General features: G+C 54.1%; 2 protein-coding genes across 6 annotated transcripts; both read left to right on the plus strand.

Moving 5' to 3' along the window:
* The first annotated feature begins 607 nt into the window (after window positions 1-607).
* Window positions 608-4,667, plus strand: DHRS13 (dehydrogenase/reductase 13). Its single transcript, XM_031468425.2, has 5 exons — window positions 608-861; window positions 955-1,073; window positions 2,037-2,160; window positions 2,347-2,658; window positions 4,022-4,667. The coding sequence occupies exons 1-5, from the start codon at window positions 735-737 to the stop codon at window positions 4,471-4,473; spliced, it is 1,134 nt and encodes a 377-aa protein (XP_031324285.1). The 5' UTR covers window positions 608-734; the 3' UTR covers window positions 4,474-4,667.
* A 579-nt stretch (window positions 4,668-5,246) lies between these two features.
* Window positions 5,247-20,895, plus strand: FLOT2 (flotillin 2). 5 transcript variants are annotated; one of them, XM_031468422.2, is made up of 11 exons: window positions 5,247-5,409; window positions 10,925-11,006; window positions 14,027-14,117; window positions 17,099-17,222; window positions 17,658-17,776; window positions 17,895-18,008; window positions 18,109-18,228; window positions 18,311-18,525; window positions 18,912-19,095; window positions 19,361-19,510; window positions 19,624-20,895. In XM_031468422.2, the coding sequence occupies exons 1-11, from the start codon at window positions 5,361-5,363 to the stop codon at window positions 19,660-19,662; spliced, it is 1,287 nt and encodes a 428-aa protein (XP_031324282.1). In that variant the 5' UTR covers window positions 5,247-5,360; the 3' UTR covers window positions 19,663-20,895. The 5 variants fall into 5 exon arrangements, with proteins under 5 accessions (XP_031324282.1, XP_010977258.1, XP_031324284.1 ...); XM_010978956.3 differs by lacking the exon at window positions 14,027-14,117 and adding an exon at window positions 16,064-16,154 and having other exon boundaries at window positions 5,250-5,409; XM_064495867.1 differs by lacking the exons at window positions 5,247-5,409; window positions 10,925-11,006 and adding an exon at window positions 16,064-16,154.
* The last annotated feature ends 1,243 nt before the right edge of the window (window positions 20,896-22,138 follow it).

The following is a 22,138-nucleotide window of genomic DNA, read 5'->3' on the forward strand; positions in this document are numbered from 1 at the left end:
TAACTGAAAGAACTTGTTTATGGAGGGCAAGGCATCCATGACTGGACTGACTCTCTAGACACAACAGCATTCATGTACCCACGCCTCTCCAGAAGGTAAGGACTGCTACATACTTGACACCCAGAGGGTTCACACATGGGTTAGCCCCTCCTGCAAGCCCTCAGCTACAGATAGATCTTGGCACAAAGTACAGGTAGACAGGGAGATGTTCAAGCACACACACCGACAGAGACTACAGATGCATGCACACACCTGGAGGGGCTCTCGGCCAGTATGGGTGCAAACATGTAAAAGGTGCTCACACAGGCACATACACCTAGGGCCAGCAAATGCACATACCTACAAGGTGCTCACAGGGCACATACACAGAGGATCCAGAGGTACGCAAATAACCTGAAAGAGGATCCCAGGGCTCCTGGGCACATTACACACCAAAAAGTCATTCACACTCTCACTAGGCACGCATGTACATACCTAGAGGGCGCTCCCAGGGCCTAAATGCACACATGCACCTAGGTTTTCGCACAAGCACACACCCAGAGGACGCAGACGCACGCCTAGGGGGCGCTCCCAGGGCCCACGCGCATACGCACGCACACACACCCCCGCCCTGCCTCTCGCCCGCCTCCACCTCCGCCTCCGCCACGCCAGGCCAGTGCGGGGCGAGCAGGCAGCCCCAGGCGGCGATCCGGGGCGGTGTGGGGCTCAGAGGGGAGCCCGGAGGCGCGGCCGGCATGGAGGCGCTGCTGCTGGGCGTGGGGTTGCTGCTGGGCGCCTACGTGCTTGTCTACTACAACCTGGTGAAGGCCCCGCCGTGCGGCGGCATCGCCAGCCTGCGGGGCCGCACGGCCGTGGTCACGGGTGAGTGCAGGCGGGCAGGCAGGGGGCGGGGAGGCCAGGACGGCGGGGGCGGCAGCCCGCGGGCTCAGCTCGGCTCTCGGCCGCCCTCCGCAGGCGCCAACAGCGGCATCGGGAAGATGACGGCGCTGGAGCTGGCGCGCCGAGGAGCGCGCGTGGTGTTGGCCTGCCGGAGCCGGGAGCGCGGCGAGGCAGCCGCCTTCGACCTCCGCCAGGTAAGGGAGGGAGGGGCTGGGCGGGACGGTGAACGGAGGATAGACACACCGGGGCACAGGGGTGAGCCGAGCAGCTCCGGGGAATCCAGACCCCTGGGAGGAGACTGCGGCTCTCTTCGCCAAGTGCTGAAAAGGGAAGTGCAGAGGTGCTCTGGTCACACAGAGAAGGGGCACCAGACCTGAAGGAAGTAATTGCTGTTCTAAGAAGTTTAAGAATTAGTAGGCCTTACATTAATGAAAGAGAATCTGTAAGAGAACAGTAGAGGAAACAGCATATGCAAAGGCCCTGAGGCAAGATAATTGGTCTGATTTAAGAAACTGATTAAAAGATTTAATGAGGCTGGAGTACAGCGTAAGGGGGGAAAAGAGGCAAAAGGAAGTCTGAGCCAGGGCCAGCTTCTGAGGAGATCAGATTTTATAGTATGGTCCGTAGAGATCCAATGAAGGGTCCTTGGCAAGGTCTGGACTCTCAAAATACACTTTTGGAATGAACCCCTTGGTGTGGTGCCTGGTCTGAAGGGGACAAGAGTGGTTTGGAGGAGACCAGTGAGAAGTCTGTTGTAGGTTTGGGATAAACAGTAATGATGATAATAATAATAAAATAATAATAATAATATAGAAAGTGCCTACACAGTGCTGACCACCTGTCAGGCACTATTTTAAGGATTTTACATATATTGACTCATTTAATCCTCACAATAACTCTATGAGATAGGTACTATTATTACTCTTCCCATTTCACAGAGAATTAAGGCTCAGAAAGATTAAGTATCTTGCCCAAGGTCACACTCGGGGAAGAGGCAAAGTCATGATTTGCATCCAGAGTCCACACACTTACCCACTACATTCTAATTTGTAGGGGCAGATCTTAGTAGCATTAGGAGTTGGTTTCAGAATTTGGTGCCTGGGGAGAGGGAAGAAGAGAGGGGTGCATATGACAGCCCAGCCCTTGCCACTCCACAGGAGAGTGGGAACAATGAGGTCATCTTCATGGCCTTGGACTTGGCCAGTCTGGCCTCCGTGAGGGCCTTTGCCACTGCCTTCCTGAGCTCTGAGCCACGGCTGGACATCCTCATCCACAATGCCGGTGAGGGGCAGCAGGCCCTACATGGGGGCGGCGGGTGGCCAGGGGCAGCTGACCCCTCCAGCCAGGCTTTGCGAGGGGGCAGTGAACATGTGAGAAGGATGTCCCCTACCACCATTTCACATGGGGGACCCCGAGGTCTCAGGGAATCCCTCTGGAGTAGTTGCTCACACCTAGCCCTTGCCCCAGGGATCAGTTCTTGTGGCCGGAGCCGCGAGCCCTTTAACCTGCTGCTACGAGTGAACCACATCAGCCCCTTCCTGCTGACACACCTCCTGCTGCCCCGGCTGAAGACATGCGCCCCTAGCCGCATAGTGGTGGTATCTTCCGCCGCCCACCGGCGAGGCCGCCTGGACTTTACACGCCTGGACCGCCCAGTGGTGGGTTGGCGGCAGGAACTGCGGGCATATGCTGACAGTAAGCTGGCCAACGTGTTGTTTGCCCGGGAGCTCGCCACTCAGCTTGAGGGCACTGGCATCACCTGCTATGCAGCCCACCCAGGTGAGACCTAGCTCTCTAGATGCTCTGCTTTGTCTTGATTCCCCCCTCCCATCCTCACCCCATCCTGTGCTCCCCCAGCCTCTCACTGAGCCACAGAATTTCAGAGCAGGAAGGAAGCCTGGTCCAAGGAGAGACCTGTTCCTTGATAATCTTGGAGCCAGATCCTTGGCTGGGTTCTTTCTCTCACACCACAAGCTTGGATGCTGACTACTGGGTAGGTTATGGCAATGAATAAGGCCTAGGTTCTCACCCCAGAGAGCCATCCATGTGACTGAACTGACTATAATATGATAATAATGATGATGTTAGCTAATAATCATCCATTCAGGAAGCATTTACTGAGTACCTACTATTCCAAGCATTAATCTTGGTGCAAGGGATGTAGCAATGTACAAAACAAGGAACTTACCCTTGTAGAGTTTACAAGCTACTTTACAGAAGGGGGAGAAGCTAATAAATAAATATATACAATGACAGGTGGTGGTAAAGTGCTATGGGAAAAGATAAAACAGGGTAAGGGGAATAAGAAATGATGGGGGGTGCTATTTTATCTATGGCAGTCAGGGGAGACGTTTCTAAAAAGATGACATATGAGTAGAGGCCTGAAGGAGATGAGAGAATGAGCCATGAGTCTTTCTTGGGAGAAGAGTAAAAGAACAGAGCAAACAGCAAGTGCAAAGGCCCTGAGGCAAAAGTTCCTGATGTGCTTGAGAAAGAACAAGGAGCCTGGTGTGGCCAGAACAGAGTGAGAGGGGTAGAGTGGCAAGAGAAGAGGTGTAGAGATGGGTTGGGTCACCTAGGGCCTAGGGGTCCACTGTAAGCATTTTTGTCTTATAGTCTGAGTAATTGAAGTGATGAATAAGACCTATCCCTGCCTTTAGGTTACAGAATAATGAGATCTGCTCTACCCATATTACCATACTGCATTTTAGATAATTGCTGCCTAACTAAGGCTCATTAATAACTATAATAGTGACAATAATAATTACAGCCAACCTTCATTACACTCCACATCGCAAATGTCCGAAACAGTGGCTGGTCTACCATAGATGTTAATAAATGTTTGCTGGTTAAACAAAGGAACAGGACTTGAGCTAGTAGAAAAGATGGAGACAGAATTGTTCCAGGCTGGGGATGCAGCATGAGCAAAATCTGGAAGATGGGAATATATAAGGAGTTTGGATGGAGAAGAGGAGGCTTGCTGTTAGAAATGAGTGAGGTCACCTTGTGGGACTCTGAATGCCTGGTAAATACTACCCTGGACCTAGACTCTGTTCCCCACTCCCTTCTAGCCCTGTTCTTGCTGCTCTTACCCTGGGCCCTCACCCCTTCTCCCTACTCTTTCATTTCTTCCTGACCACAGGGCCAGTGAACTCGGAGCTGTTCCTGCGCCACATTCCTGGATGGCTATGCCCACTTTTGCGCCCACTGGCTTGGCTGGTGCTTCGGGCACCACGAGGGGGTGCCCAGACACCCCTGTACTGTGCTCTACAGGAGGGCATTGAGCCTCTCAGTGGGAGATATTTTGCCAACTGCCACGTGGAGGAGGTGCCCCCAGCCGCCAGAGACGACCGGGCAGCCCACCGGCTATGGGAGGCCAGCAAAAGGCTGGCAGGGCTTGGGCATGGGGAGGATACTGAATCCGATGAAGATCCCCAGCCTGAGGACCCAGGGACCCCATCTTCTCTGAAGAATCCCCACCCTGAGGAACCCATGGCTTCTGAACATTACCCCAGTCCCCATGGTTCACCAGACTTGTCTAAGGTCACACGCCGAATTCCGGTCAAAGCTGAACCTAAGCCCCAAGCCTCCTAACCCCCAGGCTGGGAAGCTTTCCAGGGCACCTGGGGGACCTTGAAAACCTTAGCTGTGTGCTAGGCCACGCACTGGACATTGAGGAGGTTGCAATTTTTACCTCCATGGTTACTTTCTGGGGCTTCAAGTTACGTCCTGGTGTCCTGGACAGCTCTTCCTGGTGGAAGGACATAAAGGATGATTATTTCTTATTATTACTGAGTGTGACAGTAACCCCAGATTGAGAGGTAGAGGGTAGTGTACCAGACACTGCTTCTCAGGAATTTGGATTTCATATTTCCAGGCCCTACCCTCAGGAATGCTGATCCGCCCTGGAAGAGAGCCTGGGAATTTGTTGATCTGATGCACTGCCAACATTGAGAATTACTCAACTGGGCCCTTTGCGACCATGTAGCTTGGTAGTTACATTATCCCCATTTTTCAGTCAGGATTAGGCAGCCAGGTAAGGGACTCACCCAAAGTCTCCTAGCTAGTGAGAGCGGGGTGCTGAGATTGGAGCTCAGGCGGGCAGACTCTAGAGCCGACCGCTGGAAGGTGGGTGCTGGGAGGTGAGGCAAGGCAGGGCGGCTTTCATCCGGGCGCCCCGTGGGAGCAGGGGGACGCTTTCGCGGGCTGCCCAAGGGCTGGGCTCCACGACCCCGACCGGTGTGATAAAGCCTGCCGACTGCCTGGGCTCCTGCTACGGCTGCCTCTCTCCACACGCCGGCCCCGCCCTCCGCCGCCACACTTCCGGTGGGGCTGCAGCCGCGGAGGGGCGCGGGCGGGCGGCCGCTGGGGGTGGCGGGATAGACTGGGCGCGGCCGGTTGTGCGGGCGGGCGTGGGGTGCGGGCCGGCTGCTGCTGTCCAAGTCTCTGCGGCCCCCCAGGGCCCTCCGTCCGCCGGCGCCATGGGCAATTGCCACACGGTGGGGCCCAACGAGGCGCTGGTGGTTTCAGGTGAGGGGGCAGCGAGGGAAGTGGGTGTGGGACGCCCAGGGCCGGGAGGGTGTTTGGGGCGGGGGCTGTGCCTGGGAGGACGGGGCCCGGACTGGGGAGCGAACGGGGAGGGACTAGGCCGTGGAAGGGTTCAGAGAGTTGCGGCAGAGGGGGGTGGGGCTTGAGACTACGGGGCTGCTGGCCGCACCTGAGACCCCTTCCGGGAGGGTCCCACTTTCCATGCTCGACTTCCTCGGACACCCACCAGACTCTCCCCTTCCCTCCCCGTCCCGCGTGTTTGCCCGTGTTTATTCCCTCCTTTCTCCGCCTCCTGCCTGGGCAGGGTCTCCCCTGTGGCCTCAGGATTCCGGGAACACAGTTTGACTGGATGCCAGCGCCTGGGATTGGGGTTGGGTCGCACGCAGCTCTGGAGGGCAGGTGTCCGTCTCGGAAGGGGCCTTGGGACATGGATCCTTGGGCTCCAGGCACAGACCCGTTAATTCCGAGCAGGCTGGGGCTCGCTGGGGTTTACTGGCACTGCCTTCCGGGGAGACGCGGGTGCGGCCTCTACAGGTTGAGAAACCGGGCTCTGGGGTTGTGTCGCTCTGTTTGCAAAATGCAGACTCCGGAATTTCTGTGAGCTTAGGTGGGGCGGGGGGACCGCATTATTGGGGAGGGAGAGGTATCTTGCCGTAAGGCTGCTATTTAGATTGTATATTTGGGTATCTTGAGAAGTGGCTGACGCCTTTCGAACCACCAGTTTGTGCAGCCCTTGGCTCACAGGTGCTGCGGAGGGACTGTTTTTCCTGACAGCTTGGAGGCCTGTAGCTGCAGGAATCTCTCATGTTTTACTTCCCGCTGTCAGTGTGGATTCTCAGCCTGTGCACAGCGTTATCGGTGCTGGCTGCAGAGTTAAGCATAAGAGGGTGGGCTGGGCCAGGGCTTGTAGCTTCCCACCCTTGGGAGGTGTGATGTTATGAATCCATTGGAAACTTTCACCCCAGAATATGGCCTCTGGCTCAGTTTGGATCTCAAAAATCAGTCTCTCCCCTGGGACAGGAAATTCCCATTCTCCCTGACTAGGATCCTACTCCTATGGGGGAATTAAGATAATTCATTTCTCTGAAAACCAGAGGTAGCCTTGAGGTCATGTGAGAGACACCACCCCCAACCCCAACCCCCAGAGAGCACTGAGGCCAGACTTCCTCTATAATAACTGGGCCAGTCTCCCAGCCCCCACTCCGAGAGCAGGCTTTTAGAAACTCAAATCTGCACTGCGCTTGGTTTTTTTCTAGTGGGGTTTCTCTCTAGAAGCCCAGACTCTGGGCTGAAGAGCCAAAAGCTCGAGTCCTGCCCTTGTGGAGATCCTTGAGACTGAGGGGCAAGAGGAGCCCCTGGGATGGGCTGCTCTGTGTCTTCTAGTTGCCTGGAGACTGGTTCTCTGGTCAGAGGCCAAGGGAGTGCTAGCTTCGAAGATGTTTTAGGGGTGGGATAAGGAAGCTGTGCTGAGAATTAACAGTACTGGAGTCAAGGGAGGGTGGAAAAGAGGGAGACAATGTGTGGCATAATAGCACCTTGGGAATTGAGATAATCAAGCTGAGCTGTGGCTCTCTTGTACGTGGACTCCTAGCCCTGCCCCCACCTGGTTACTTGGGCCTACATCTAAGTCCAGGACATCTCACACAGCCCAGTTTCAGAAGGAGGATGCTGATATATTTCATGGTCATCTCTACCACTTGAAAAGTCTGGAGGTTCTTCTTATTGCCTTACCTCCCTCATTCATTCTATAGTATAAAACCTTCTCTGTTTCAACTTTTGGGTGTTCAGAAGGGGAATCCAAATACAATATACCTTTCTCTCATTTCTACAGTAGGTCAGAAGTTCTCAACCTGGGGTTTGTGGATAGAATTTTGAGGTCTGTGCGTTTGAATGGGGGCGGGGGTACATTTTAATTTCCACTAACCTTAACAGAAATTTAGCATTTCCTTTGGTTATTAACATCAGCAACAACCCTGGGTCTAGTGGGATGCTGCTTGAGGATCTACCATAAAACTAGCTGTTATTGATTCTTTCAAATTTGTTATTATATTTTGAATGTAATTTTTTTTCTAATTTTTGGAGGGGGAGGTAATTAGATTTATTTATTTATTTAATGGAGGTACTGGGAATTGAACCCAGGACCTTGTGCATGCTAGGCGTACACTCTACCACTGAGCTACACCCTCCCCCTGAATGTTATTAATAGTAGCTTCTTTATAGAAGAAAATGGAGTTTTATTGCAAGAGTAAATGGAATGATGCATAAGACAGGTTCTAATACTCTTGTGGGAACTTAATATCATTTAATGCTGAAAAAAAATATCGGCAACAAACCATGATAGTATTAGCAGGTATTTCCTACCATGCTGTTGTTACAGGCACCTTAAAAATCATTCATGCTCATCACTACTTTGAAATTAAACTGGTTATTAAATCTACCACTAAATCTTATTTAATGTATTACTACATCCCACATATTGCTATGTATTACGTATCATACAAATTACTGTATCACACATTTGGTTGTTTTAATATTTTGATAACTTTCAATACAATTTGTTTCTTCCATATTTTATTGTATGCATTTATGAACATTCTAGCATTGCCAGACTACTAAGGGCAGTGGGGGGTGGTTGGCTCAAAAAAGGCTAAATCCCCCTTGTAGACTAGGGGGAAGAAAAGGGTGGAAGAGAGGCAGGAAAGGAAGGGAGTGTTCCTGAGAGGGCTACCGGCACCTGTGTCTGGGGAAGGCTAAGCAAAGGGCGGAGGTTATCATGGGATGCTTTGTGATTAGGAGAGATTTCCAGGCCTCAAGACAGTGAGAATTAGGGGTCAAGGAAGGACCACCTAAGTGTCCTCTTTTGGGAATGGGGCTCAGGTTTAGTGTGACCAGGAAGCTGAGAGGAAGATGCCTTCCAGGGGAGGAGGCTGCTGGGGGTGGGGCAGCCTGGCAGTCTCAGCTTCCTGTTGTTGCTACCCCTGGGAACCTAGCCATATTGCCCTTGGCCAAGGCCCAGCTTGAGCTGTGGCAGCCTGCTCCCAAGGTCAAAGAATAAGTTAAATAAAGGGTGGACACCTGCCCTTGGCTCCTTCCCCTGCAATCCCACCTACCTCCGCCTCCACCTCCTTCTCCCACAGCACATTGAGAAAGTCCCTTGGAGCTGGCTAGAGGAAGCTGCCCCAGCCCCCACCAGGCCAGAAGGAGCGGAACAAGCTGTGATTTTTGACCCTCTTCCAGGTTCACTGGAGAAATGGTTTGGGTTTCAAAGTGACTGCTTGTCTTTAGAGACTTCCCTTACCGCATCCCTAGGGCAGGGAAGCCTGCAGTGGCTTAACCTCAAGCAGCAGCCCTGTGGATGGGTACTTCCACCATCAAGAGGCAGAGAACCAAGACCTCTTCCCTCCCCTCCTAACGTGGTGGGGCTGCTCCTGGCTCCCTGGACCTCTGCACACTTTGCATGCGGCATACCCAGGAAACAGGGTTGGCCACCCAGTGAGCAGTATCAGATGCTAGCTCTTTAACCTGGCAGGCCCACCACAGTGGGGGCGGTCTTTGTTCCTTTGCTTCCATCTATTCAGAATTTGTCTCCAGTTCGCTGTTTCCTGTTGTCTGTTCAGTTGTTGGCCTGACCCAGGCTCTAGAGTTGCACTAAATGATATGGTAGCCACAGGTGGCGACGTAAATTTAAGTTAATTAAATTAAAATTTAATTCCTCCAGCCACGTTTCAAGTGCTCAATAACCACATGTCATTGGTGGCGCTGTGTTGCACTGCACAGCTGTGGAATATTTCTACCCTCGAAGAAAGTTCTCTTGGATAAAATTGCTCTAGAAGTTATCCCCCTGCGTCAGCAGCTGTGTCCGGCCTGGGTCACTGAAGGAGGTTTCTATCCAGCCTCCTTGACCCAAGTTCTTCCTCCTTGTGCAAAGTAGTGTTTATAAAATGCAAATGTGGCTTTGCCACTCCTTAGCTTAAATGACTCCCCCATCTCTCTCTCTTTCACATACACACACACACACACACACACAGACAGCTGCTCGGCCTGACACCTCAGACACTGTGATCTGCTTTGTCCCCTGCCATGGGGCTTCAGAGACACTGTAACCCAGTCACACAAAGTTCCCCCTGACCTTTGACCTCAGGAGGCACACACCCTAAGGCTTTCCTGAAAACCAAAGTTTGTGAACACGGAAATGGTGACACCCACTGGCTTTTTCCCAATCACATTTCCTTTGAATCATGTTTCTGAACACATCTTTGCACTGCAAGTGAACTGCTCCTCTTGCTTTTTACTAAGTTTTCTCGCACTTGTGGAGTAATTTTGGCATCAGCAGGAGGGTTCACAAGAAGAATTTCAAGAATTGATTTTTCTTATTTCTGTGTAGAGAGCCTGCTGAGTGGGTCCGTGGCATGAATCTGAGTCGTGGCCAGATTCAAAATTCTGTTTAGTTGATATACAGTTTCCAGGAATCACTTCCTTTTTAGACCTTTTCCCTTTCTCTTCACTTTTCCCATTGGTACCATGAGTTGGTCTTTGTTTTGAGGCCTTGCCTTCCCCATCCACACTCACAAGAGAAACAGTCACTCTGAATCCCTGGGAATAGAGGACCAGCCTCCCTGAGAGGTGTCTGCTGGGCATGAGCAAGGCCGCACCTTGGCTTGGAAACCCCCTCCCACCAGCTGTCTAGTGTTGCCCCTTCCTCCCCAACACTGCATTCCCTCTCTGACCCTGCATTCCCTACCCTGAGAACAGGCAAATCACCTGGTATTACAGTCATTTCAGGAAAAAAATCCTCCTAATCTCACCTCCTTCAAGATAGGAGTTGCATTTTTTAAATTGAAGTATAGTTGATCTACAGTGTTGTGTTAGTTTCTGGTGTACAGCAAAGTGATTCCGTTTTACATACATACATGTGTATACACACACACACACACACATATATTCTTTTTCAGATTCTTTTCCATTATAGATTGTTACAAGATATTGAATATGGTTCCCTGTGCTGTATAGTAGGTCCTTGTTGTTTATTTTATATACAGTAGTATATATCGGTTAATCCTGAGCTTCTAATTTGTCCCTCCCTCCCACTTTCCCCTTTGGTAATCATAAATTGGTTTTCTGTGTCTGTGCAGTTAGGAAGTGTATCTTCATCACTGTATCCCTAGCACAAAAACATACTTATTTGTTGAATGGGTGGTTGAATCAAAGATGGGAGCTTTTCCTGCTCACTCCTGGTCACTGAGGTCTCTTGTGTTCTCTGAAAGCACTTACATTCTGAGCCACTCATTGGTTATCCTCCTCTCTCTGCAAATTGCCTGTTTACCAAACTAGATTCCAAGGCCCTTAGGGTATATCTCCCATTTATGTGCAGCTTCAGCACCTGGCACCCAACAGTGAGAGTTGTCAAGTGTCAGAGCAGCAGAGTTGCTGCTGGAGGCATGGAGGGTAGACAGACCCGAGAACTGACTGACCAGCAGTGGTTTGCTTTGCTCTCCAGGGGGCTGTTGTGGTTCCGACTATAAACAGTATGTGTTTGGCGGCTGGGCCTGGGCCTGGTGGTGTATCTCCGACACTCAGAGGTAAGAGCCTGGGGGCTTGGGAGCTGGGCATCCTGGTGGGCAAGGGAGACAAGGGCTTCTAGGGAGACAAGGGCTTCCATCCTTACCTGCTTCACCCCACAGGTCAGCTAGAGCATCCACCACTTGACATATTCCATCCGAGGGGGTGGGGGCCTCCTAAGAAGTAGGTGCAATGGGTGGTCCAGGAATGCAGGAGGTCTGTCTATGGGCGCCTCCTCCTTGGAGGGCATCACTTCTGTCCCAGAGAATTCAGGGTCATGCCCAGGCAGAATCCTAATTCTCTGATTCTGTCTCAAAGTTATTCACGAAGCCTTAATTACTTACCCTGTTTGGAGTGGGTCCAGGAAGGGAGGAAAGGCTGAAGAGACCCTTCACACATACCCTCACCTGCACAGGCCCTGGGACCGTGCAGGCAGGGGCTAAGTGGCAGAAAATGGCTATACCGTCTGAAGTGGCTCTGACAACAGCAGGTTAAAGACAAGGGATGGGGATCTAAGCTGTTGACGCTGAGACAGGGACTGGGCAAGACGGATCTAGACCTCCTCAATCAGTCTGGAAAGACTTACGAGGGAAAGGGAGATTTCTGTTCCCCAGAGGGCCCACCATCAGGCTCTACCTGCTGGCTTCCCCAGAGACCCCGGCAGGGCCAGACTTGGCCTAGGCCTCTCCTGCCTCCCTCACTGCCCACCCAGGAGGAGATGAGGCAGGTCACCTCTTCACCATCACCCCCTTCCTGGCTATGGGAGACCAGGGGAGGGGCCCAGATCCTTCCAGGCCAGGACCCAGGCAGCAAGGGCAGCAGAGCTGTGAATGTGTGGACACATTGGCAATGGGGTCATCGAAGGGGAAGCAATGGAGATTCCAGTGGAAAGCCCCCTCCATCCCAGCCCAACCAGTCAGCGGAGAGAAGCCCCATGGCTACACGGAGCTGCTGGTGCTCGGGGCTTCAGGGCATCTGAGGGTGTTGCTAAGGGACAGGGGCATGGGAAGTGTGTCACAGCTTTTTAACTCACAGTAACCCCCTCCACTGCCCTGTCTTTCCCCTAACTTTGCCCTGCCTGAGTTGAGGGATGCTGGGAGACTCTTCTGGCCCAAGGCCAAAAGTGTCAGAGCATAATCAATACTGGTCACATCTTCCTCTCAGGTGGATCCTAGGCACTCCTAAGTGGGCCAGTTGGCCTGTCAGAGGCCATGGGGTGCCCTCTCCAGAGACGTTGTCACCTCACCCCACCCACATGGAGTCCTGGGACGACAGAGTGTCTTATCCAAACACCTCAACGTATACCCTGGCCTCAAGAGCTTGCCGCCTGCCCACAGACCTGTCCTGCATGGGCATCCACTGCTGGGGCCACACCCCAGCAGCCCTTTCTCCACATCCTTGGTCCCCCTTCCTGCTTCTTGCTCCAGGGAGCAGAGCCCCAGGACAAGAGAGCCAAGCATCTCCGACAGCAGGTTTAGAAGTGAGGGGTGGGGGGCCCCATACCTCTTCCTAGGAAACTGATCTCACACACTCAGGCTTAGCATCCTCCCGCTGGTCCCACTTGCTGGGTAGTCTGAGCCTGCAGCCCTTCCCCTTCTTGGGCCTTGGTCTGGGGGCAGCCCCTTCCCCAACCCCTAGCCTGCTTGGGGCAGTTCCACAAGCTGGGCCTTTATTTCCCTAGGCCAGCAAGAGCCTCTTAGGTCAGAGTAGAGGCTCCCAACCCAGCCTGGATCCTCCACCTCCCTTTTGAGATACTTTCTGCAGCCATCCCACACATCACTCACCTTCAGTGTCAGCCATTCTTCTCCAGGCTCAGTGAAACCCCTCCTGCTGCACTTAGCTGCCACATCCTGTCCTATCCTATCCTGAGGCCCTGATGGGGGCAGCTCTCTCTCCCTTTCCTGAGCGACTCCTCCACCTCTGGCATCTGAGCTGCAGCCTCCCATCTTCCCTCTTTCCCTCCCTCCTTCCCTCCCTCTCTCCTTCCCCAGAAGAGAGCTTGATGGATTCCTGTCTGAGCTGGGTCTTTAGAGTCCTCTCAGGCCCGAGGGTGCTATTGTTAGGGACTCAAATGAAGGCAACCTTTGCACATCTGCATGGCTGGAGCCCTTGGGCTGGCACTGGGAGACCTGAGCTGGGGGATCCACATTGCCTACTCTTCCCCATCCCCCCAGCCCACCTGCTTCTGCTCCCTCAGCCTCAGCCTCAGCCTCTGTCCTCCCTTCCTCTAGTTTAAGGAAACTTTCCACGATGTCCACAGCCTGGCCTCTGCCTGGACCACCACCCTACATTCAGTCGCACACACGCTGCCCAGCTAGGGTGGGCTAGGTAGCTTCAGGGCACCTGGTTTTCTTTGCCATGACTCTGCCAGTGCCCAACTCTGGAAATTCCAAAGTGAATGACTTCGCCATCTCCTGGTTGTCCTGTGTATGTTATGGCAGGGGCACACTTTCTCCCTCAGCCTTCTTTGACATACCCCTCCCCCCCATATCAGAAAATCCAAAAATTTCTTTGAGCTTTTCAGACCCTAAATTGCCTTCTTAGTGATATGTAGCACAAACCTTAAGGGTTTGTGACCCAAACAGGATTTGGTATTTGCTGTGGCTCATTAATCCCCAGAGTGGCTTCCCCGACCCCTAGTTTCTGGAAACATAGGTTTGACTGTGTTTGGAGGGTGGAACTGAGGCTGTGTCCAGATTGTGCCAGGAATCTCCTGGGAACATGAGGTGGGGAGCCACTGGCATGCACAGGCCTCCCGACCTCAGGTCACAGGCCCAGGGCATCAGCAGACTTTTCCCCCAGCCCAGAGTCTGGGGGCTAGAGAAGAGACTGGAGGCCTCAGACCAGCAAGGGGGTGTCCCTGTCCCCCTACAGCCCTAGGCTGAGCTGGCAGTGGGGGGCTGGAGGATTGAGAGCAACCCTGCCCCACCCCCAGGCATCAGGCATCAGGGGCTTGTCTGGTAACCACTGTGTGTGTTTGCTGTGTCCCCTCCCACCCCTTCCTGACCCTGCCTCTCCCTACCCCCTGGCTGCTCCTCAGACTGTCTCTGGAGGTTATGACCATCCTGTGTCGCTGTGAGAATATTGAGACGTCGGAGGGGGTCCCGCTATTCGTAACAGGGGTTGCACAGGTAATAACCCACCTGCTTCCTCCTCTGTGTCTAACCTTCTCTCTTCTTGCCCTGAGGGGCCTGGCAGGCAGGAACCAGATGGACTCCCCTCCTGAGAGTGTGCCTCCCTCCCTCTGCCCCCACCTCTGCTGCTCTGGGTGGCAGGGTGGATCCCTGTAGATCCCCAGCTCCCTTGCCCTCGCTCACCGAGGCTGCTAGTGGGCAAAGAGCCAGGGCTTCTGGAAGCTCTGCCCCAGTCTGTCAGTGGGTGGCCTTGAACACCAAGCCTAAATTGGGAGTAAGCTGAGGCAGGAGACACAGGCCCTTATGTGGCAGAGCTAGGCTGTCCAGGTGGGGAGGGTTCCATCCTAACTACTCCTGCAGAAGTCCTGGTCCTCCAGGCACCAGGAAGCCCCTGCCAGCCCCTTCTCCAGGCTGACACCCTAGTGTCAAGCCCTAGTCCTCCTCCCTGCAAGGCCAGCAGATGGGTCCCATGGGGAGTTCTGTTCACCCTGTCCCTGAGCAGAAAGAGCCTTGGCCATTCCCTGCCCCTAATTCTGTGTCAAGAGGCCTTTGAGCAGATCTCTTGTCACGAGGTTGTAGCTTCCCCGTCCATGAAATGGGAAGAGTCACGCCCTCCCTGTGCCTCCTGTGCCTCCTTTGCCTTGCAGGGGTATTGGGAAGGCAAGTAAAACAATACAAGGGCCCTTTGGAATTTTCAGAAAAGAAGTGCTAGGGAAACCCAAGCTGTATTATGAACCTGATCTCACTTTGAAAAGCAAGGGACCCACTGCCTCACTCCTCACTACCACGCAGCGGTAGCCGTGAAACCCACTCCTGAGCCAGGGCGTTTAGTAACTCCAAGTGCTTTCTTCACAACGCACAGGTTCCCATCTTCCTTGCTTCATTCACCAGCTCCCTATTGAGTACCTTGTCAGTTCTTGGCACTGTAGAGGCAGCAGTGAACATCAGAAAGGCCCTGCCCCTCAGAGCCTGCGTGGTGGTGGGTCCCCAGGCTGGAAGAGACCTAAATGTCACCGTACCCATCCCCTTCCATCTCGTGAGACTGTTCTTCAGCTTCTCAGGCAAAACTGCTGCACCACCATACCCTCCCTCACCCATCCTGCCGTCTCTCCTTGGGAAGGGGACCATCCCCATCTCACCCACCCCTTGCTCGCCTTGAAACAGCTGCAGGTGCCCAGGTCCCTTTTCAGCTGGGTGATGTGGACCCTTGAGGATTCAGATTGTCTGGGCATAGCAACTCTTTGTAGGGTTAGTGCTCCTTGGCCAGGAAGTTCTAGTGTGACCCCAGCCCTTTTCCCCACTGGCCCAGCTGGGCCCAACCCCAGAGGGTGGGCTTCTGGTCATAGCCTATTGCCAGGTGTAGGGAGGGCCAGGCAGGGAGGGCTTCTCTGGCAGGGGGCAGGTGCCAGATCACCTCCGTCTTGGCGCAGCAAGACAGTTTTCACAACAGCCTCCTGGGACATCCCAGGGTGCTGAGCAGCCCCGGGGAACAGGTGAGGGCCCCTGGGGGATGTTCAGATGTCACTCATGGGCGCCTGCAGAGCACGGCCTGGAGTACCAGCCCTTATCTGCTATCCCAGGACATAACACACACAGCTGCACCTAGACTCTGCCCACCCTGCCACAGCCCAGACCACCCATGACCACTTCTCTACTACTTCCTTTTCCTCCTCTTCTAGCCCGGCTAATGTGCGCAGAGGACATATGTGCACGTGGGTGGCACACTGCACTCCTTCCTCTGAGCCACCTAAACCCACCTTATCCTGCCTTCCCACCCATCTCCTCACATGCTCCCGGCTCTGACCCCTGGAGGGTCCCCCTCCACCCTCCCCTGCCACAGGACCCCTGGCCCATCCCAGCTGGAGCAGTGAGGTATCGGACTCTCCCTGCACCTCAGGCCCCGGGCCCCCAGACCTATGCCCCTGTTTTGCATTTCTTGGCAGGATTTCCCTAGAGATTATGACGTTGCAGCCCCGCTGCGAGGACGTAGAGACGGCCGAGGGGGTAGCTTTAACTGTGACGGGTGTCGCCCAGGTATAGTAACTCAGCAGCCCCGCGCATGTCCGTTGAGCTGCCTCGTCCCCATGCTGGGGTTTGGGGGGAGGAGGAGAGGACGGCAGCCAGGGGCAGGATCTCTCCAGCGCCCCGCCCCGCCCCCTCTTCCAAGAGAGGGTCATCGCCACTGGAACACACTCGGCCTCTTGACCGCCCAGCAGGACTAACAGACACCCCTTCTTTCCTCAGCGGGCCCACAGGGGACAGAACCAGCGCTGAGGGCTCCTGTCTCACTAATCCCACCCCATTCTTTGCAGGTGTCGGAAATACCAAGCCCCAGAATCCAGGCCTTCCCTGTTCCTGGGGTCAGGGCTGCCGGGCGGGGACCAGAGGGCGAGGCCACATGAGGCAGGGGAGCTCTGGGCTCTGGAGTTGGAGGCTGTGTTATACTCCCAGCTCGGTGCCTGGGTGAAGGGCTTCCTGCTCTCAGAGGTCCACACAGGGTGGGTTCAGCCATCTTATAGACCTCTGGCAATGGGGTTTTTGGCTTAGTATCTCGGGAAGGAAAGGCAGAAGGATGCCCACCCTCGGTGGCGGCCCCCGGACCTGTCTCCTGCCCTATCCTGGCTCTCTTTCCTAGTCTGTTTGTCTGTGCCCCTGTTGTTCATTCTCCTTTTCGCAGAGACCTGCAGGCTGAGGGGCAGCTCGTGGGCTGGGTGGGTGGAAAGGAAACCCCAGATGCCCAGGAGAGGTCATGGCAGGGCCTGGGGCTGCCAGTGAAGATAAAATTTTCTCAGTGTGGGGGTTCCTCATGTCTTCTCCCCACTGGAGGCCTTGGACAGACTCCACCCCCTCTTAGCCCCTAGGCCTCCAGGTCCAGAAAAGGAAGGGAGGGGCACAGCTACCATCCTCCATGCCTCTGGGTCTTGGGCCTCCTCTGCCTCCCTCCAGCCTGGCTCAGGCTCCTCTGTAACCACTGGCAGGTGAAGATCATGACCGAGAAGGAGCTCCTGGCCGTGGCCTGTGAACAGTTCCTGGGCAAGAACGTGCAGGACATCAAGAACGTCGTCCTGCAGACCCTGGAGGGGCACCTGCGCTCCATCCTTGGTGAGTCCCTGCCCAGCCCAGGGGCCCCTTCCCTCTGCTGCCTTCAAGGAGCCTCACAGGGTCCCCAAGCCAGGGGCCAGGGAAGGAGGCAGGGCAGGCAGTCCCACCAAGAGCCTTCTAGCTAAAAAGCTGCAACATTTTCCTTCCATTATTTCTAGTCAAAACTTCAGGTGACTTGGGTGAAGGAGAAGGTGTTGAGGTGGGAGTGCATGGCTGCCAGTCTGTGTGGCACCTGGTGCTGCTTGGGACACTTTTCCTCATCCTGCCTGGACCCTGCAGGAGGAGGCTCAGTGTTAAACGCTGTTAAGAAACCCAGGAAGACCCAGCTCAGACTGCATAACCCCTGCATGCACTCAGACCTCTCTTTGCATGCCTCCTCCCTTTCCCAGCAGCCTGGGCCCCTGGGGAGCCAGCGCATGATCCTTCTGCCCCCAGGGACCCTGACGGTGGAGCAGATTTATCAGGACCGGGACCAGTTTGCCAAGTTGGTGCGGGAGGTAGCAGCCCCTGATGTCGGCCGCATGGGCATCGAGATCCTCAGTTTCACAATCAAGGTGCAGTGTGATGGGAAGGCTGTGGTCTCCGCATCCATCCTGCAAGGGGGAACATGGCAGGTGGGGCACCTTTGTGCCTGTAACTGTTCCCAGGGATGACTCCCTCTTCCCTCCCCAGGACGTGTATGACAAAGTGGACTATCTGAGCTCCCTGGGCAAGACACAGACTGCCGTGGTACAGAGAGATGCTGACATCGGAGTGGCCGAGGCCGAGCGGGACGCAGGAATCCGGGTACATGGGCTTTCCTTCCTGGCCCCAGGGACAGGGAGCTCAGGGATGGGGGACTACAGTTGTTCAGGGGACCCTCAGCATCTGTCCCTCCTGTCCCCAGGAAGCCGAATGCAAGAAGGAGATGTTGGACATAAAGTTCATGGCAGACACCATGATTGCTGACTCCAAGCGAGCCTTCGAGCTGCAAAAGTCAGCCTTCAGTGAGGAGGTCAACATCAAGGTGAGGAGCCGGAGGGCATCCTGCGCTGGGGCTCAGGGCTTAGCAGCCAGCCTCTGATACTCTGACCACACTCCCGCTGCAGACAGCTGAGGCCCAGCTGGCCTATGAGCTACAAGGGGCCCGTGAGCAGCAGAAGATTCGGCAAGAAGAGATTGAGATCGAAGTTGTGCAGCGCAAGAAGCAGATTGCAGTGGAGGCACAGGAGATTCTGCGCACAGACAAGGAACTCATTGCCACGGTGCGCCGCCCCGCTGAGGCCGAGGCCCACCGCATACAGCAGATCGCCGAGGGTGAGAAGTGAGTGCTGCTGGGGTTTAGTCTGGCGCCTCTTCTGCCCGTGCACTCCCTCTGCTCCCCTGACCAAACTTGGAAGCCACTTCTCCCCCATGTCTGCTTCCTCACTGTCAGATGGGGTGACCTGCCTCCCCCATGGGATTGTTGTTAGGAAGATGGAATTAGATGTAGGAGGTTGGCATAGAGGGCACCCCAGTTAATCCCCTCGCTCATTTGCATCTGGGAGCAGATACTGTTTCCCTGGCCAGAGCCAGAAGACCAGGCCACCCCCTCTCATGGGTCCCCCACCCCAGACACCTGCCAAAGCAGAGGGCTTGAGCATTTGCCATGCAAGCCTTGAGGGGCCCCTGGCACTTCCCACTGATCCTGTCCGGCCTGGACTCCCCCAGGGTGAAGCAGGTCCTCTTGGCACAGGCAGAGGCTGAGAAGATCCGCAAACTTGGGGAGGCAGAGGCAGCAGTCATCGAGGCCATGGGCAAAGCAGAGGCCGAGCGGATGAAACTCAAGGCTGAGGCCTACCAGAGATACGGGGATGCAGCCAAGATGGCCTTGGTGCTGGAGGCCCTGCCCCAGGTGAGGCTCCCACCCCAGGCTGGGACTGACTGGGCAAGTGCTGGACTTTTCTCAGCTTTGTCAGTAACACAGCGATAAGCTGGCTAGAAGGATTAAATGGGGGAGTACTCAGCAGAGGGGAAGAGCCCTCCAATAGGACAGGCAGGGGCTCATCCCTAGCCCACTGGGGTTGGGTGAGGTGGAGACAGGAGGGAGAAACACTGGATGGGCAGGGCTGGTGGACGGAGTCAGCACCAACCAGCTCTCCTCTCATCCCATCTCCTAGATTGCTGCCAAAATCGCCGCCCCACTAACCAAAGTTGATGAGATCGTGGTCCTCAGTGGGGATAACAGCAAGGTGACCTCAGAAGTAAACCGACTGCTGGCCGAGCTGCCTGCCTCTGTGCACGCCCTCACAGGCGTGGACCTATCTAAGGTGTGTGTCTAGCTCTCTGCAGTGGGGTTGTCTGGGCAGCCCATGGGGCTGGCCTAGGCGGAGCAGTCGGGTGCCCTGGAGCCAAGTCCTTATGGCATTTCCCGTCCTTACAGATACCACTGATCAAGAAGGCCACCGGTGCACAGGTGTGAGGTCCCGAAGACCCACACCCATCAGCAGCAGCCACCCCCCCTTTAGCACCCGTTTTAAAGCCACAGGGACAACGGGAACGTTTCTGACTCTGGTGCCTTATTTTGTAGGGACCAGAAGTGCTGCGTGCTCAGGCCTCTGGCTGTCTTCCCTTGTCCTCTGCCCACACCCTCACTTCCACTGCCACATTCATCTTGTTTGTCTCTTTCACCCTCATCTCATGTATGTCTCTTCCTTTGTCCGTTTGTCTTTTTCTCTCCCTCTTTCCTCCCACCCTCTGCACACATCATGTAGTTTAAGCTGAAGATGTTTGTTATAATCACTGTCTGTCTGTGGGGGGTGGCCCTGCTGCTCCTCTGAATCCTGGTGCCTTGAAGTTTTCTGTGCATCTGTCCGTTCCTCCTGTGTCCCTGGCTAGAGCTTCAGCGTAGGTGCAGGGGGTCTGGGTAGGACGGACACTCTGCCCTCTCCTGGCCTGGTCTTCCCAGCCCTAAACCTGCCCCCAGGAAGCCCCCAGCCTCTCCCACTCCGACCCCTCTCAGCCCAGGTATCTGCAGCTGCAGGCCCAGGGCCATCGCCTCTCACTTCCCCCCTGCCTGGCCCCAGGCCTGCTCTCATACCTTACCTCTCTCTCCCCTGCCCGGGGCACAGAGGCGAGGCCTCCTGTGTATAGCAGCTCCCTCAGTTTACTACTGCCTTAGGAGGCCCTGCTTGTGCTCAGGAAAGTCCCCTTCACGGATATGTCCCTACTAGGTGGAGTGGGACTTGGTCACAACTCTGCTAAGCCTTTCTGGGATCAGGATCTAGCCCGTCTAGGGACTAGAAAGTGTATAGACCCTCTTCCTACTAGGGCTGTGCCGTCCTAGGTATCAGGCTGGGCCCTTCCCGTGGGCAAAGCTGTGCAACCCTATACGGAGTCTAGTGCTGGAGACTGGCCAGACTCCATACCCTTTGTGCCATCTTTCTTCCTGGCCAGAGTGATAGGGTTCCAGCCATTGGGAAGCAGCCCAGTCCTCTGTCTCCTTGCTGTAGTGGAGGCAGAAGAGCCCAGGGCCCGAGCATCCTGGCAGGGGTGCTGTGGGTGTCCTGTGGTCCCAGTTCCCTACCCTTTGCCCTGCCCCAGCCTGTGTAGCTGTTCCTGCATGTGGATGCTGCATGTCTGGTCTGGGGCTTGGATGCTACACTGCCCCGCTGCCTGTCCCTTCTGGTAAAATAAAGATCTGGTTATGCCCACACCCTCTATGGTGTCTTCTGTGAGGGGAGAGACTGGGAAGCAAGAACCAACCAGGTCCGCCACCTATAAACCCCTTCAGTCTGAAGGCTACACTTTGCCTGTTCTTCCCCACCCTGGCCACTGGGGGGCATCAGCACACTGGCCTTGCTCTTGGTATCCTGAATCAGGGCCGCCATGGCCCAGGTACTGAAGCCAGACCAGAGCCCTGGGAGACCTGGTTCCACTGCAGACAGAAGATGAAAGGGGCTGCCAGGCTCACTGCACCTCTTTGCCCGTCCTGAGCCCCACTCAGTAATGGAGGCTGTGTCTAAAGAGCATGAAGTCTGGAGTCAGATTGCTTGGGTTTAAATTTTAGTTCTAGTGGGGAGGGGATACCTCACTAGAGTGGTTAGAGTGTGTGCTTAGCATGCACGAGGTCCTGGGTTCAGTCCCCAGTACTTCCATTTAAATAAATAAATAAACAAACCTAATTATCTCCCCCCAAAATAAATAAAAATTATAAAAAGATGAACTACAATTTCTTTAAAAAATAAATGAAATAAAATAGAAAGCACACGCTTAGCATGTACAAGTTCCTGTGTTCAATCCCCAGTATCTCCACTTAAAAAAAAAAGAACATCTGTTTATCAAAAAACAAACAAACTTATCTCCAGGGATTTATGTTGAGCAAGAAAAGCCAATCCCAAAATGTTACATACTACGTATATGATTCCAACTATATAACTTTTATTTTTAATTGTGGTAAAATATACATAACATGAAATCTACTGTCTTAACCAATTTTACAGTTCAGTGGTGTTACATTTACGTTATTATATAACCATCACCACCATCCATCTCCTAGAACCCTGCATTTTGTGAAACTAAAAACTCTATACCCATTAAACAATAACCCCCCATTCCTTCCTGCCCCCAGCCCCTGACAACCACCAAACTACTTTTTGTCTCGGTCAATTCGACTACTCTACACATTGCACGTAAGTGAAATCATACGGTATTTGCCTTTTTGTGACTGACTTCTTTCACTTAGGATAATGTCCTCAAGTTTCATCCGTATGTAGCATCGGTCAGAATTTCCTTCCTTGTAAAGCTGAATAATAACCCATTGTACGTCTATACCACATTTTGCTTATCCATTCATCTGTTGATGGACACTTGGGTTGCTTCCATGTTTTAGCTATTGTGAACAATGCTGCTATGAATGTAAGGGTACAAATCTCTCTCCAAGACTCTGCTTTCAATAT

This window comes from Camelus dromedarius, chromosome 16 (assembly GCF_036321535.1).
Source record: "Camelus dromedarius isolate mCamDro1 chromosome 16, mCamDro1.pat, whole genome shotgun sequence".
Lineage (NCBI taxonomy): Eukaryota > Metazoa > Chordata > Mammalia > Artiodactyla > Camelidae > Camelus > Camelus dromedarius.